This window comes from Chelonoidis abingdonii, chromosome 3 (genome assembly GCF_003597395.2).
Source record: "Chelonoidis abingdonii isolate Lonesome George chromosome 3, CheloAbing_2.0, whole genome shotgun sequence".
NCBI lineage: Eukaryota > Metazoa > Chordata > Testudines > Testudinidae > Chelonoidis > Chelonoidis abingdonii.
The window spans coordinates 212,830,965-212,847,827 of NC_133771.1; the positions used below are offsets into that span (position 1 = coordinate 212,830,965).

General features: G+C 40.4%; 1 protein-coding gene across 5 annotated transcripts in view; it reads right to left on the reverse strand.

Annotated features, from left to right (window-relative positions):
- Nucleotides 1–1,491: 1,491 nt before the first annotated feature.
- Nucleotides 1,492–16,863, reverse strand: part of RALGAPA2 (Ral GTPase activating protein catalytic subunit alpha 2) — a 327,987-nt gene continuing 312,615 nt past the window's right edge. For 4 of the 5 annotated variants that reach the window (XM_075064510.1, XM_075064509.1, XM_032790845.2 and 1 more), the window contains 2 exons: nt 10,188–10,227; nt 3,704–3,751 (listed from right to left, as the gene is read on the reverse strand). In XM_075064510.1, coding sequence (XP_074920611.1) covers nt 10,223–10,227 — 5 coding nt within the window. In that variant the 3' untranslated portion in view covers nt 3,704–3,751; nt 10,188–10,222. Of the gene's footprint in view, nt 3,752–10,187; nt 10,228–16,863 lie in introns of all 5 variants that reach the window. The other variant, XM_075064508.1, reaches the window with a different exon arrangement.

A 16,863-nucleotide genomic window follows, 5' to 3' on the forward strand; every position in this document is an offset into this window, starting at 1 on the left:
CATGTCATCGGATACTGAAGATGTTCTGGAGATTTCCCTTGAATATTGAAATGAGCGTATTTGTAACATCAGTTTTCAAATTTCTAGGAAATCCTACGGAAAGGCAAATACTGTTATGAGGAGGGGCAGGGAGTGAACTGTCCTTAGATTAAATTAAATCTAGTTGTTGATGTTTTATTATGCCAAATGGAACTTGAACCAGGCAAGTGTGTTGCTGGGTAGCCAAATAGTTTTCACTGATAAAAGCTAAACAAACAGAAACTTCCATCTGTCAGAAACCAGCTCATTCGTAAAGTACAATAGACTCTTAAAAATGGGCCTGATTATCCTGACAGGTGACTTCTCAAGGACCTGCACATGCAGATGTGATGGAACAGTCTGGTCCTCTGTACTTTTATGGATTAGCAGTGTACTTGTCTGTCTGAAGCCTACAATGGCCCAAATTCAGCAGTGGCTTAAGAACGGTGTAAGTGGAGCAGAAAAAAGGTATAGCTCCTTGGTATTCAGCAAGTTCCAATTTTATCCTCCCACATCCTACCTTACACCCCCACGTTAGGGGTTCTTCCTGCTATACAGCCTATTCTGCTGCTCAGCTTCAGTTACATGAATGCTAGATAAGCATCAGTTACATTGTTTTACCACGTACACCAGATATGGTGCGGGTAAGCTAATGACACTCTACTGTATCCATATTCATACAGTGCATTAAAATCTACATTTACTATTGCAATACTGGAAATATCCATTGCCACAGGATCAATGTACCTTGTTTTAACCTGGCATCTAAACAAAGGACCAGAGCAGCTGTATATATCACAAAGATACATTTAACATATTTTTAATCAGAATTATGCAGTGAACTCAGATTTAATTGATTTCTGAGGAGTTAAGAAAAGGGTGTATTGTTTGTTTTATACTACCAAAACCCTTGGATTCTAATTTTCCTTTTTTTAAAAAAGAAAAGTTATTTATATAACAGGGAAATAATAATTCCGCATTTCATTCTTCCCTGCATTTGAGATTGGTGTCATTTTAGAAGGAAAGATTTTGTCTCATTCAGAAAAATGCTCTTTGAGCTACTCCACGTGATGTGTATTTGACACACATTTTACTGGGTAACTAAGCACAGTCATGGCCTCCTAAACCAACAATGATTAAAATGAAAACACATTAGATAATGCAATACACATTTTTTTCTAACTTACTTTATAGACACACAATCAGGAAGATGCAAAGAACAAGGTTTGAACCCAAAGTCAAATGGCAGTCTGAAATGTCAGCAATTCAATTATGCCCTCTGTCAGGAGGCTGGCTGCATTTACCTGTACATGCTAGCTAGTGTAGACTATGTACTAACATCACAAACAACGATTTCTAGTTTCTGCTCTGGATAATGAGTGTATCCCATTTTAATTTTTCCTGAAAAATTGGTTGCCACTAGAACCAAATAAACTAATACATAAAGTCAATAACAAAATGCCAAGCTATAACTTAATATTACTGTAAAGATTTATCAAATAGCATTAATTATTTACAGAGAATAAGCACAGATCAGTGTCAATGTGAAAATAAACATTCACTTAATGTATACACAGAAACTGAGCGCAACAACAAAAAGCCCAAATAATAATGGCTACCCAATGGTGCATTTAGCTTCACTTAAAGTAGCTCCCCTTCAGTTCAGCTAAGACGTCACATTAAGTTTTTCAGGTGTGCATCCAGCTTAACAAACACAAACAAACAGAGACTATGTTAACTAGACCTGAGGAAGATCAGGAAGGTTACAGGGGTATGATACAAAAAGCAGGCATATATACTAACACTAGTAGCCAAAATGTCAAAAAACAAACTTATGGTAACATTAGGTGTCTGACAACTACCCCCTGTCCCTCCACCAAACCAAAAAAGGGTCAGGAAATTCAGTTTTGAAACTCCACCCATTTCATACCCTGTTGTTCCTAGGTATTACAGCATTATTATATGGAAAATCAACCTCTGTTTAGAGACCTTTGCAATATAGAGTCATAATGGAGGACAGAATTTCAGCCTTAAATCTGAATTCCCTACCTTCTATTAAGTGTTTAAGTGGTTACAGTATCTTATTTTCCTTGCTTTTATGGTAATATTAATTTTCTAAAAGTACAAAAAAGTTCTCTTAACTCCTCAAACCCACTATTCACTGAAATTGTACTGAGGTTTTCTTATATCCAAAACATTTGCACAATATGCAGATCACCAAAAGAACACAATGTAATGTGTCCTTAGAAGGTTATTACAATATCTAAGACTAATTAGGGATACTTTAATTTGCAGATTATTGCCATGTTGATGTACTATGTCAGTGTAGCTACCCAGGATATGTACTGGCTCCCAGTTATACAAATCTGGGTGAAAAGCAGTTACTGAAAATGTGCAATATTCGCTTTCATAAATGAAAATCACTGGTCATTTTATTTTCCCACACAAACAGAAAAAAGCTCACATTATGCATTAGCTCACATTATGCATTAATCACATGCAGCATTTTATATGACAGAATGACCCTATGTCCAAAGATAGTGCTGCAAAAGAAGATTTGTATCAAAAAATAAATGGACAGATATAAATTAAATGGTCTGAACCAAATTGTACATGTTAACATCTAACCTGTATTACATTTTATGGTATAAGTATGAATCTTTGTTAATAGATACCAATAATGCCAAAACTGCAAACCCTTACGTTTAGCAGCACTGGCATGTGATGGTTATAACAAACACTAAGAGAGAGAATGCAGGGGTCTTAAGTCTACTCTCTGGGTATGTTAATATGCAGCATCCCACAAAGGGCCCAATCCTGCAAGGGTCAGCGCAAGCTGAATGTCAGGATTTTACTAAATGTATGGAGACATGCACCTCTGAATAAAAGGGCAAGATTGAGCTAAGTGATTTTAATCCTGGTCTTGGTGATTTATGCAATTGGCAGCACTTTCCTAAATTACAAATAAATTACCTAAACCAGCTATTTGATACTTATGGTTTTTATGCACAAAAACTGTACTGGGGTATCAATTCAAAACAGAAAAGGAAGGGAACATTTGATGACATACTGAAAAGCACCCAAGTCATTCACCCACACTTAAGAAAAAAAGTCCATCATATGTTTAATTAAATGAAAACTTGTTTTCCATTTAGACAAAATTTGCTAATATACACACAAGTGTTAAACTATAATTGGAATATTAAATGGTCAACACAATGAATGTAAATTAAATAACTGGTTTCAGTACTTGCTTTGCATCCTCTTCCTGTGATAGCTGTACTTGCATCTACAGATTTTAAGGGAAAATAAGTGAATTACCCCACATTGCCTCACACATTGAAAAAGATCCAGATTTGACACAGTTATTTCGGTGACAACAATAATCAAGTGTAATGCATGATGGGTAAATCAAGTGATAGCTGTCCATCAATAGTTTAAGTTTTGCAACATAAGGGAAGCTACTTCCTTATGTGCTCATCCAAAGCATGTAGCAATGTTCCATTGATACAGTAAATGATTTTATTCTGATTTTGTTTTTCAAATTCCCTTGAATGGGCTTCCCCTTCCAAAGTGCTTTAATTTGAAGATTTGCTGAGAGCACTGGCAGAGCGACGAAGTTTCCCAGAGGCTTTGTTTTTGGTAGCATGGGGTAGTGTTGGAGAGGTCTGCTCTGCTAACTCTATTCCAGTGGTTACAGTAAGATCAGCACTCGCACTCATAGTGAGACAGCCTGAAAAGCAAGTGGGCAAGAAAATAAAGTATTACTAGAACAACAGAATGCGTCCAATGACAAAAGTGCTTCCTAAAATACAAAACCAAAACCAAAACCCATCCCGTATGACTCCACTGAATTGACCAGAGTTGCTCTAGGAATGTAGTTGGCTCAAGGGTTGGCCCAGTTGGCTAAAGGTTAAGATGAATGAGCTTCTCCTACATGGTAAGGAGGCCAGTATTGGCTGTTTCCAGAGAAGGTATCAACGGGCTAGGTTGTGGACTAAGTGCCCAGGCAGGGGAGTACGAACCTCCTCTCTCAATGTGTTGGCCAGTTCAGCTGAGCTGGTGCAGAGGGTGTTATAATTTACTGCTGCCCCCTGAAGCAAGAAGGAAGCAGGGAAGGAATTGTGAGAGATTCAGAGGAGTGTTTCTGGGTCACAGCGTCTCTGGGGTCTACCCTAGGTTGGTGCTTAAAAGATACAATATAGCTCTAAATCTCCCTCTTGCACATGTATTATTAAAGGTGCTAGTCTTTGTTTTGTGTTTCACTGAATGGCTTTGCAGTATTTAATTTCTGTGTTTCTAAAGACTGAAAATTAGTTTCCTTAGTATTAATATTTCTGATCATACAACAGTAAGGTGCCCTAACTGCTAACGCTGAAGAGAAAAAAAGCAACATTTTTTAAACAATTCCACTAAGGAAGCAGGAAACGAAATCACCATCATTTCTGTTGTATTTAAGTGTCTTGTTACAGCTATCCCCCTATTCCATTTTGTTTCTTACAGCTGTCCCCATACTCCAATTTGTTTTGTTCTCCTGTGGCCTCCCCTCCCTGGCTGTTAAGTTGTTTACCAGGGCCACTGCCCTTCTCAAAGGGAGGGCCCCTTAAAGTTGTCTTACCAAAAGCCATTGCCCTTCTCAAAGGGATGGCCACTTGTGCTAAGTGGGACCACTGCCCTGTTCAAAGGGTTAGTCCTGTTATCACCTTGTTAAACCTGGGCTCGGTGTAGGGTAGACAATGTCCAGCTGCAAGGCCTATTGTGTTTTTAAGGTCCTGGGCATGAGTCATAGGCCTCATGTGCTTTTGAGTCACCTACTGCACAGGACTCTGCCCAGACATGTCTCTGTGCTCACCTGCCTCTTCTTTTTTTTTTCCCTCTCTTTCCCCTGCCTCTGAGCCAATCAGAAGTACTGGTGGGAGACTGCCTAAGTTTGCCCTTAAAACCAGACATTTTCTGATCAGACCTCAGAAAGGTTCCTGCATTGCTGCCTGGTCTGATCAGCCAGGGGTTCTGGGGGGTCCTTTCCCTGCTCTCGTTTTATTTTTGAGTACCCCGTGTTTAAAACCCCCCCCCACGAAGAACGAATTGCTGCCTGAGAGATCTCCTGATTATTGAGACCGTACCTAGCCTTCTGATGTTCTTGCTGCTTTTGCCTCTGCTGCTTCCTTTGGGGCTGGTAAGAATCCCTCTGTGAAACTCTCTATACTTTTATTTTATTATTTTAGCTGCTGGCTCTGTCTCCCCAGCACACAGACTCAAGCTAAACCTTGGTCTGTGTCTTAAAACCTCTCCTAAACTCCGCGGCACTTTGCTGCTAAAAATAAGTTTGTGCCGCTGCTAAGCTCTGCTCCTGTGGGCTTTGCCTTGGGGCTCTCTGCTTGCAGCTGTATCCACTGCTGCAGCCACCATCCCTGGGCACATACCACTCTGCCCTCTGTAACTTCCCCATAGCCTGAGGTGCACCATAGGTTTTGTTTTTTAGTTTAATAAGTTATAGTTTGTTAAGATTATAGAGCTTGTAAGTTTCACCTGCCTTGTTCTTTGTTGCTCCCTATAGATTGTAAAGCTTGTAAGTTTCACCTGCCTTGTTATAGTTTGCTGTTCTGTTGCTCCGTATAGTTGCTTGTTATAGTTTTGCTTAGAATTGTGATATTTGTTGTTTTGCCTAGTTGTTGGTTAAGATAGATAAGGTTTTTGCTGCTTCTCCCTCTGTATAACTTTGTCTGTTTTTCCCCCGCTCCAATCCCCCCCCCGTGTGCTTCTCCGTGTCTCTCTGTTACAACTCCTTGCTGCCACCGAACTTCCCAAACCCCTTGCTGTTTCTCCCCCTGTATAACTTTGTCTGTTTTTCCCCCGCTCATATCTCCCCCCCTGTGTGCTTAACATCTCTCTCTAGCCCGTTGTCCTTACCTTGCAGGGCTTCAAAGTGTCTCGCTGCTTCCAGCCGCACTCTCCTCTCATCAGTTGCCACTAATCATTCCCCCCCCCCCCTCCTGTTCCTTAACCCAGCTTTTAGGTACACTCTTGCTATCACAGCCTCACAAATTAAGTCAGTAATTTTCTACATTGCATAATTTCACTTATCACCCATATTGCTGATATACTTTGTATTTACATTAATACCATTGTGTTACATTGTATATAAGGCCACCAACCACTTAATACATTCTATCTAAGATTGTTAACCATTTTATATAGAAGCTACCATTTTATTTTGCATTTCTTTTTGGTACGTTTTGCATTTCACACTGTATCTAGAATTGTTCCTATATAAAGTTAAGTTGCTTATTGACTGTACTGTATCCCATTGTGCTGAACCCCACTTACTGTACCCCACTGTTAGAACTCCCTACACTGTTCAATAAGAACCCCCCCCATCACTGTCTATTGCAAACACCCTATACACACCATCCCTTCGTATTTTATTGTTAAATTCCCACCACTTCCTTTTTCCTTTAATAAAGAAATTAACTGGCACCCCACCTGTGTGGTAATTGCTCCCCAAGATCCCATATACCTGCTGACAGGGACATTAAGAACTTCATATTAAGCTTAGCAAATTCCTGTTGGCTACTATATAGGCCACATGTATTTACACATTGTTATTTTACACATTTAAGTTACAACTCATTTATTCCCAAAAGGTGATTACAACTAGAGGTCAGGACTAAATAGTTTGTCTGAATGAGAACAGATGAGGACACAGCTATTAAACTCAAAAGTAAATGAATAATATTAAAGCACGTGTGCAACTCGTCTTTCTCCAGTGCAATTATAATCATGCTCTGAGGAATACAAAAATGCATGCTGCAACACAGTTCTGTTGTTGCTACTGTCGTTTTGACTTGTCCCAGGATATTTCTGTAAGCGTGAATGCCATTTCATCAGCTCTCTCCTGGTACAATATTTTTAAACAATGTATAGTTCTCCCTGTAAATCCTCAACACAAATATTTTTATTAGAGATGGGACTGAAGCAAAGCTCCTTATCCAAACACCTCCAAACCTCTGGAGATGGAGGAGGAAGATTCAGAATCCAAACTCAAACCTAGATCTAAATTTCACAGTTAGCCTCTATGTCTATAAACAGCTGAGCATCCACAAACTTCAGACCTAGAGCTACACTTTGAAGCGTAAGCCCATCTCTCATTTCTCTACATACTAGATTTTCAGACTGCTCCTGTACCCGGATTTAATTTACCGTCAAGATAATGTTTTACATGTTTATAGCACCTTGCATCCTGAATGATCGCAAAACGTTGCAGATACTGTGCTCAAACACCACCACTGAAATGCATCCGCTACTGAATTACATCTGCAGTGGAGCTGGCAACCAATTGGTTGAATATTACGCTATACAACAGCAGAGCAGGGAAATAATTGGCCCAGAAACCATGGGGTAAACCGTGCCCTTATGAAAACTGTCAGGAAATCTTTCATATCCAAGAAAAGAAGAAAGGACATCAATGTGTAAGATCTTAACTGAAAGAGCTTCATGTAGTAAACTGCATGATATTCCATTTACCTTGGAAGGACAAAGGACTAAGTTGAGTCTGCTAAGAGATTTGAACATGTGGTTCTAGGTATTTTAAACCTGATACTTAGGGCCACTAAACTAGCTCATCCCATCCCTTCTTGTAGTGACCATAAAACCAATGAGCCAGACTCCTTTGCATGCTATGGATGCGTAAAGGAGCTGTAAAGCCAACCTAATGGGTGTTTTGTTTTGCTGGAGCAGTGGAAAGCAGCCTCAGTGCACTGGTGAACCTAGCCCAGTAAGTTTCTAAACTAAAGCATTTTCATTTGAATCATTCTTTCCTGATGCCTGACAGACAGGACCCATTCTAATGACTGCAGCTGGCATTCTAACATGACTCCACGGCTTTAGTTCCTCCCTGAAGGGTTTAAGATATTTTACAGAAAGTATATTTCATAAAATTATAAGTTTAGCAAACAGATTCTCACAAATCAATTACACAAAAGCAACTCCCAGCGGTGTAGCTGCAAGCAATCCTGGGTTGTCATCTGAGTGCTTCTAGAAATTCAGCTGCACCACTGTGAGCTAGATGCCTGTATTAATCTTCTTCTCAGAAGCAGAGTCTGGAAATGCAAACTTGATACTCACATTTCAAATTATACTTTTTACTTACCAGTTTCATATTTTAAGTCAACTGTTTCGAGCAGAAAAAAAGCACTTCCAAATAAGTGAAAAATGTGATTTAATATGCAAAGACATTTTCTGTGAAAAATGTGGACCTATTAGTTTTGGCTTAGAACTGGAAAACTGCTGTGTTTTCCCTAAGAAAGAAAGTGCAGGGAGGAGGGAGGGTGGTGCTGTATTTTACATTCCTGCAGCTAAGCAGAATGGCAGATGGTCAAAATAATACAATTTTCACCAAACGGACAAGCTCAAGCAATATTCATGCAAGCTCTCAATAATACAGCTCTGGCGCATATGAAAAGCAATGCAGTTCAAACAGTGTGTAAGAAGGCATAGCCACACCTAAGCATTTAGAATCATCCACAACATTCCTTTAGCCTTTAGAGTTTGTACATTCCATCAGTCAAAACTTTCTTCTGGCAAGTCCTTAACTATGCAATCAACCTTGAAGCTCCCTCTAAACCGTCTTGATTGATAGGTAGACAGCAGCTGCAGAATGAGCAAGTAATAACCACAAAAGATAAAGGCTTTCATACAAATATTATAATTCCACTTGCAAGCTGTCTGGCACAAACTCAAATTACTTGGCCTTCTCTCGCAGTGGAAGCTTGGAACTTTATTCAGATAACACACTCTAGCCCACTTAACCATGCATCAGTTTAGTGAAAGGAAACAGGACAATACCCACATTTGTAAAAATAAACAATACATTAATGTAAAGGTTACAATGAGATTTCAAGATTTTCCAACAACCCAAAGGAGGTTTATCTAAATTTATATTCTAAATTTTTGAGGGGGAAATAGGCAGCACAAAAGTTCTAACTCATCAAAGCAATTATAAAAATGGCCTGGTAAAAAAGTCCATCACTAATTAATGAACATTAGCGTCTGAGATTCTGATTCACAGATGGCTCCATTTTCGCCCCCTCAAATACACAATTCAAACACAAACACCTACCAAAAGATACTCTAAGCCTAAAATCCTCATTTCAGGTAATGTAAAACAATCAATCATTTATAAGCATGGAGCACTTTTTAGATGATACAATGTCGGTTATAAATAACCGTTCATCAATCCACTGAGCTTCTAGTTTGACAGGTTATTATTTAAAGGCTCTTGGGTTGCATCCATCTGTGAATCAGGATTCAAAGAGTTAATTTAGTGCTTCAAGCCCTCTTTGCCTAAGCCCAGCCTACCACTGAGCGTATCCAGCCAGCATGCTGCTGTCAGGCTGCTTCCTTCCATTCGATCAGTGCATTGGAAATTGCCCAGACAAACAAACAGAACCAAGGAGCCTGCAAAGGTCACACCTGGCGTGTGGCCCGCCGGCCTGCTCTCTGGGTCCTAAACCGCACCCCCAATCGCCAGGTTCAGGGCACTCTGTGTTTCCCCTCTTTTGTTTTCTTTTCCTCCCCCAGCTGTTCCATTCAGAGGCCCAAGTTCAGCAATCTGCCCTCCCCAGAAAGGGAGGCCCTTATTAAGCTGAGCTAACTCAAAGGGCCAGCACAGCACGTGCTGCTCCTTATCGGCCCCATCTCAAGATCCTATTCCATGGTGCTTAGCCAACAAAAAAGTAAATGGACTTAACTCCCATTGGCTCCCCTGCAGCAATTCAAACAAAAGTGCAAAGCAACAAAGACATTTTCCACTATGGCAGGTGTTGGTGTCAGATTCCGCCTGCAGCAAACAGGAGCAGAAGAAAGAAAGAAAAAAAAGTATGTGCTTCTCAGACATGCAGGGGGATGCTAACAGGGCAGGCAGCCGTGCTCTTAGAGCTGCTACTCGGAGGTGGGCATAGTCAGGGCCGCTCTTTTCCAGCGCAGAGCTTGGAACTCATGTTTTGCAGAGAAGAAAAAGAGACCCGGCCTGAAGATGAGGTGGGACTGCAGTGCGAGAGAGACCCCACAAACCAAGAGTTGTTTCAGCTTTATATTAGCAACAGAAGGAAGCTGGTTAGTAAATCTAGTGTGATGCCAGTGCTGTAGCCTGCTCGAGGTGTCACTCTTACCTTTCTCAATTACCGTAATGAGACCTTTACATATTTTAATCTAAAGGGAAAAAACACAAAATCATATAAATAAAGGAACAGCACATCTACTGCTCTGTTATGAGGCTCAAAGACATTGGATACACCCATTTAATTGTGCAAGAACACTAGTTGTGCATCTTAAAGCAAACAAAACATTCAGAAAGTAACTGAGATATTCATAATGATAATGGAAAATAATGATATTTTTTAAAGTTCTCATTAGTGCGGTTATCTGGTGAGGTGTAAATGGGACGAGCCCAACACTTCTCTCCAATGTTGGTTGAAATGTGGAGAAAAAATTTGAGCACACAATCATTTCCACCCAACTTAATGACATATTACTTGCACATTACTATGAAATTATAGACATTCTAGTGCTCCATTATTGTCAGTCAATTAGTGGCTGTATAATTTCCAACAGCTGTAAACTCTGAAGTTTCATGAAGATTTAAATAGCTTTTACTTGCTGGTCAAGTTAAAAATCAGCAAGTGAATATATAATGTTAAGCTCTTTGGACTACATTTTTATAATGTAGAAGCCCACTTGTGCATGCAAAAATGCATGTACAATTGTATGGGTGGATGTGCATACAATTCGTACAACCGCATGCACAAGCAAGGTATTTGCATGAACAATTGATGATTCAGATGATTCTGTGATCATCTGCATAAGCAAATACTTGACTTGTGTGCAAAATTATGATAGCTGTATCGTGCAATTGCACATGCTTTTTGTGCATGGATCTTGGACTTTATATTTCTGTTGCATTATGTCTAAAAGGGGATTAGAACAATCAGTTTGTAATAAAAAGGAAAATTATACTTCTAACGAATGGTTTGTGATCCCTGAAAAATTAAAAGAAGTCAGTTTAAAATAATTCAAGTTTCTGATAGAGCACCCTTTAAACTGCATGTAGATTTTTTTTAAAAAAATTAAAAAAAAGATTTTTCTTCTCTGATGATATTTATAAGGCTCTTTTTATCTGGGGAGAGAGGGCAGTCCTGAAAGCAATACCAATAAATATGCCCTGTCCCATTCCTGTCTATATGCCTGCCTGCTGCCTCAGTTTCAGCTTTTCTGCTAACACCCTCTCGCATTTGCTGTGGAAGAACATACATGTGAGCTCTCCTAGTTCATGAGGATGATTTCATCCCGCTAAAATATGAGACAGGAAGTGCAACTGACCAACACCAGAACAGTGAAACTGACTGGAAGGGATGTTAAATGCACAAAATAAATAAACTGGAAGATACTGTTTTCTCTGTAATCTCCCTCCAGTCCAATAATTTTAGGTGTTATTGTAAAAACGGATGCATGTTATTCAGTGGAAAATGTAGCTTTCAAGTTGATAGCACCCTTTTAATAGTATCTTCAACAACTACATTTTAGATGAACATAGTGCATGTCATCTCAAAGAGTTTGATAAATGGTATACACACAAGAATTCAGTGCTGCCAACTATCAAAATTTTTATCATGAGTCTTGCAATATTTGGTGTTTTTTTCTGAAGGCCCCAACTCTTGGAGTCATGTTATTAGATAGGAATCAAATCTTTCATTTCAAAAAAAATTTCTAGCCCTCACTGATGCTAAGAAAACCTGGAAAATGTGAACCCTAAAGGCTCAAAGTCCAGAAAAACAAATGAAGAGAACCCCCAAATTTTTTATTTTAAAAATATTCTGATTTTTAAGCAAATCTCAAGATTTTTTGAGGCCTGACTCATGATTTTTGAACATGGGATGAGGGGTGTTTGGCAAAGCTGGAAATTGCTTTATCACTAGTATCTTATGGGTGGGAGGGTAAAGGAAGCAGAAGATGGACAATCAGACAACACAGTACAAAATGGGGAAGTTTTGACCAAGTTGAAAAATCTCTCTTTTCGCAAGAAAAGCTTTCAGACTTAATCTGAGTGTAACTGATGCAGCAATACCTGCCTGAGTCTGCGGGAAGACTGAAACAATAGTTCAGCTGTCTAAAGGGTTAACTCTGACACCTGTTGCTCTGTGGGCAGCCCTGACAACACCCTCACAGCAGTTACTTGATCATGGCTCTGCTGAGGTGGTGTTGGCAAAGCAGTCCCTGCTTTGGTGGGTAGCAAATGAGTTCTCCCCAACTCTGGGATGAAACTCAACCTGCCAACACAGGGACAGCTGGTGAGAGAAGGGCCAGGCCTACCTGAAGAGAAGTGGTGGAGGGCTCCCCTTCACATAGTTTATTGGATTGCTCCTGCCCCGTTCCAAGGAAGGCCAGAGCCATGAGGGGGCCTCATTTAGGGAAGTGCCTAGGATCCTTGACTGTCTAACTCTGGTTCTGCAAACCAGTAGTTCCAGGGTTGCAGTATTTTTCACCTGATGTTTAGGTATCTAAGGGTATGTCTATACTGCAATTAAAAACCCATCGCTGGCCTATGCCAGCTGATTCAGGCGAAGGGGCTGTTTAACTGTGGTGCAGATGTTTGGGCTCAGGTTGGAGCTCAGGCTCTATGACCTTGTGAGGTGGGAGGGTCCCAGACCTCAGGCTGCAGCCTGAGCCTGAATGTCTACACTGCAATTAAACAGCCCCGTGGACCCGACCCGAGCCAGCCGCGGGGTGTCTAACTGCATTGTAGACATATCCTTAGGGTATGTCTTCACTACAAAAGAAGTGTGCATTCTTAACTTGGGTTAAAACAACAGTGAAGACAAGGCAACTCTGCTTTCAACTCAGATTAGCAGCTCTAGTTCAACTCAGGCTCCCCTACAGGCTTTAACTCAAGCTGCTAACCTGACTTAAAAACCCAGCTGCTGTGTCTTCACTGCTATTTTAACCTGAGTTAGCTAATCTGAATTAAGAACTCGTTTTTTGGAACAAAGACATATCCCAAGTCATCTTTTTTTCATTTTATTACAACTTTATTCACATCAAACCAATAGAAAATGGTTAGCTATCTGCCATTCTCAACATACTCTTGAATCTTGGTTCTGAAACTTTCGTGTGAACTCTTCTTTCCTTCTCTTTTCCCACTTTGGTATAAGTGTGAGATTTTTGGGGGTAAAAGGATTCTTCTTATACCAATAATACCAACATTATCATCTGTCCATTTAGTGCATGAGTGTTTCTTTTCCCCAAGTTTCAGAGTAGCAGCCGTGTTAGTCTGTATCCGCAAAAAAAACAGGAGTACACATGCTTGAAATAAAGCATGTCATTTTATAGAAGCAATGCCTGAATCAAAGAAAAAATATAGTAACCAAGGAAAGAATGCTCTGAGAATATAGATGGACTGCAACTTTGCCGCAAACCTCTTTCACCGGACATTGAAAATCTTAGTTTTAAAATATTAAATGCTAAAAGAATTGAAAATACATTCCCTTTAAAGACAAATGTTCTTGGGGAGGGAAGGCAGATGTTTCCCAAAAGAGTTCATCACTGGGAAACTGCAGGCATGTATGTTTGGTACTGAAAGGAATAAGCTGCGAACAACATGTTCTCTCTCTCTCTGTCCTTTGTCACAGCAGCATCTGAGGGAGTTTGGAGTGTGGTTCTGTGTGTGTTAAATAAGAACAAAAAGATAGAGGACAACATCATCTCATCTGTAAATTCAACCTTAGGTCTCTTATTCCTGCCACTCCTCACCATCGGCTCACTTTCCTTATAATTCATCATACTCATATGCTCCCATTACTGTAGTATCCACCTGTAATAATCACAACACTCCTGTGAAGTAGGAAAGTACTAATACCTCTATGTTAACACTGGAGGGGGGGGAGAGGGGAAATGGGGCTCAGGCACAGACAGACTAAGTGACCCACCCAGGGTCACACAGGAAACCCAGAGCAGAGCAGAGAACTGAACAGAGGTCTCTGAAGTCTGAGACCAGTACCTGAGCACTGGGCTAGCCTTCCTCATAAGCTACAGGGTGGCGGTATTTCTTAGGTAGCTGCCTCAGTAGAGTGTTCCAGGCTAGGAACTGTTATCTACCCAAATATCGCTGCCAGAAGATTAGAAGATTGTCTTCCCTCAAGGTTATAATGCAGTGACTTTAACTCAAAACAATTCAAGACTCATAAGAATATAACAGCTGCCATACTGGGTCAGACCATGATCTATCTTGCCCAGTATCCTATCTTGCCTTGTACCAAACCTTTAGGGGAGTATGCAAAGCAGGGCAATTATGACATGATCCACCTGTCTTTCAGTCCTGGCTTCTGGTAGTCAGTTTTAGGTCGTTCTGAGGTTGCATTTCTGACCATCTTGGCTAATAGCCATTGATGGACCTATCCTCCATGAACTTATCCGGTTCCTTCTGAACCCAAGTTACACTTTCGGCATCACAACATGCCATCGCAATGAGTTCCACAGTTTAGCTGTGTATTTTGTGATAAAGTACTTGCTCTTGTTGTATTAAACCTGATGCCTGTACATTAATCGAGCGCTCCTAGTTTTGTATTGCATGAAATGGTAAATAACAGTTCTCTATTCACTTTTTCCACATCATTCATAATTTTATAGATCTCTATAATACCCACCCCCTTAGTTCCTTTTCTAAAATGACTAGCCCTTATATACACCATATATTTCCAGAGTGTGTATCTTTTTTCCCTTCTGACCCTTTCAACATGTGGCATGAGAGGCACATCTTCTTTCAGATGTCTTGTGTCATGGCCCCCTCCCTCCCTGACGCACAGCTCTGTTACACTTTTCAGGATCCTTTCATGTGGCTGTCTTTTCAGACCTGAACCTTCCTTCCCCAAATGTACTGTCTTATAGTATCTCTAAAGAGGGAGATTTTAGTTTCTCCCTAATGTAAGGCATTAACCATTGTAATCACTATGCTGGAAAAACAGTCTAGGTTCCTATTTTTCAGAACATCTTTGGGCTTGCCTACACAAACAATGAGTTTGCAGCAAGCTGGGGTGCAAATATACCCTACACTAGCCTCCCAGGCACTAAGGGTGAGTACAGACCCTGCTGCCACATGATAACCGTTCCCTACTGCGCTTTGATATACCCCAATTTGAAATGGGAGGAGATGAAAGCACACTAGGGAATAGTTAGCGCACAGCGACAGGGTCCACAGGGACATACTACACAGCACGCTAGTGTAGGGCACACTGACACCCCAACTGCCGCACACTAAATGTTTTGTAGACAAGCCCCTTCATAAGTTGAAGTTTCTTTGTAGGAGTTTCTACGTTGTAACTGTTTCTCTGTTGATTCTCTCACTCTATTACCCAAAAAGGTATCCTTCACTCCAAGGGCCTTCTGCTCTTTCTTCTGGCCTAATAACCATGATTTCACACGATGATTGTCCTTGCTGGACTGTTAACCTAATCCCAGCATACTGTCTGTCTTACATCTAAAGTTTAGAGAGACAAGGCTCAAAGAATTCTTATCTGTCTCAACATTAATTCTAATCAAATATGAATTATTTGCAGTATAAATGTAATCTGTCGCATATCTGAGGTAATTATTAAAATGCAGTTGTAAACGTGCCTTCTTTAATTTCCCTTTCAGATTGGAATTATGCAAGAATTTAAACATTTTTATGATGATCAGATTTATCCAGTGACTCTAACTTTTAAAAATAAAATAGTCATAAAGATTCTTACACTTCTGATTATAGAGTATGTTGGGACAATGGAACTGAGAGATCTTCTCTGTCTACAGGAGAAAGACTAGGGCCAGGTCTATAGTACAAACTTTTGCAGTCATAGATATGTTAGTCAGGGATGTGATGACACGTGACATAACTGACTTAGCTGTGCCAACAAAAGCCACTAGTATATAAATGGCCTAAGATATTTAAGGCCTATGAACTATTCCCTGGCACTCTGGAAAAGAACTAAAATCACTTATCTGAAACTATGCTAAGGAGACTCTAGTGCACTTCGTTTTGAGAACTGGTCTTTTGTCAATAGGTTCTAAGATTAATCAAAGCTGCATTGTTTATGAGGTAAGATTGCTTGGGTAACAAGAATACTGAAAATCTCTGGAAAAAAAGACTGCTATGGACCACTGCCTACGAGAATATAAATCAGGAATAACCCATAGTTGGGATCTGTATCGATTCTGTCTTTCCTTTTCTTTGCCTTCCTTTACTTCCTTCTCTCAAGCTATCAGTCTAATGGTTGTCATATCCAATGAACCTGAGGCCATGATGTCTTGTAGGTTTAAGAATGGATCCTGCTTCCAGGAAAGAGGAGAAAACTTACTACAACAAGAGAAATTTGCCTCCAATCCAGCCATCCAGATTGACCTAAGATGGACCAGGGAGTCTGCCTGCCAGAGAAAAGCACAACTCCTACCTGAACTTGACAAGTCACTATTTATCTACTTCAGCTGGTGTGACAAAGAAACTGTTCTTAATGTTTCCTCTAAATACTGTAAGGGTGCCTCAGTTTCTGGCCAACACTCTGTCTCCTGGCAACTAATGGCCCGGTCCCCTCCCTGCAAGGGAATGCTAAAGGTGTGGGAGAACAAAGAGGTCAAGTGACCTCCTGGCCCAGAAAAGAAACTCAGCAGAGAAGAAGGGGCTGGAAGGAGTTCCAGTTAAAGCTGGCTGGGGACGGAAAGTAAGTGCAGACAGGTTGTCTGGCTCACTGGGCCCCAAAATGTACCTGGCTAAGGAGTCCTGTTCTCTGTATCTACAAGCTCTGTTTTAGACTGTGTTCCTGT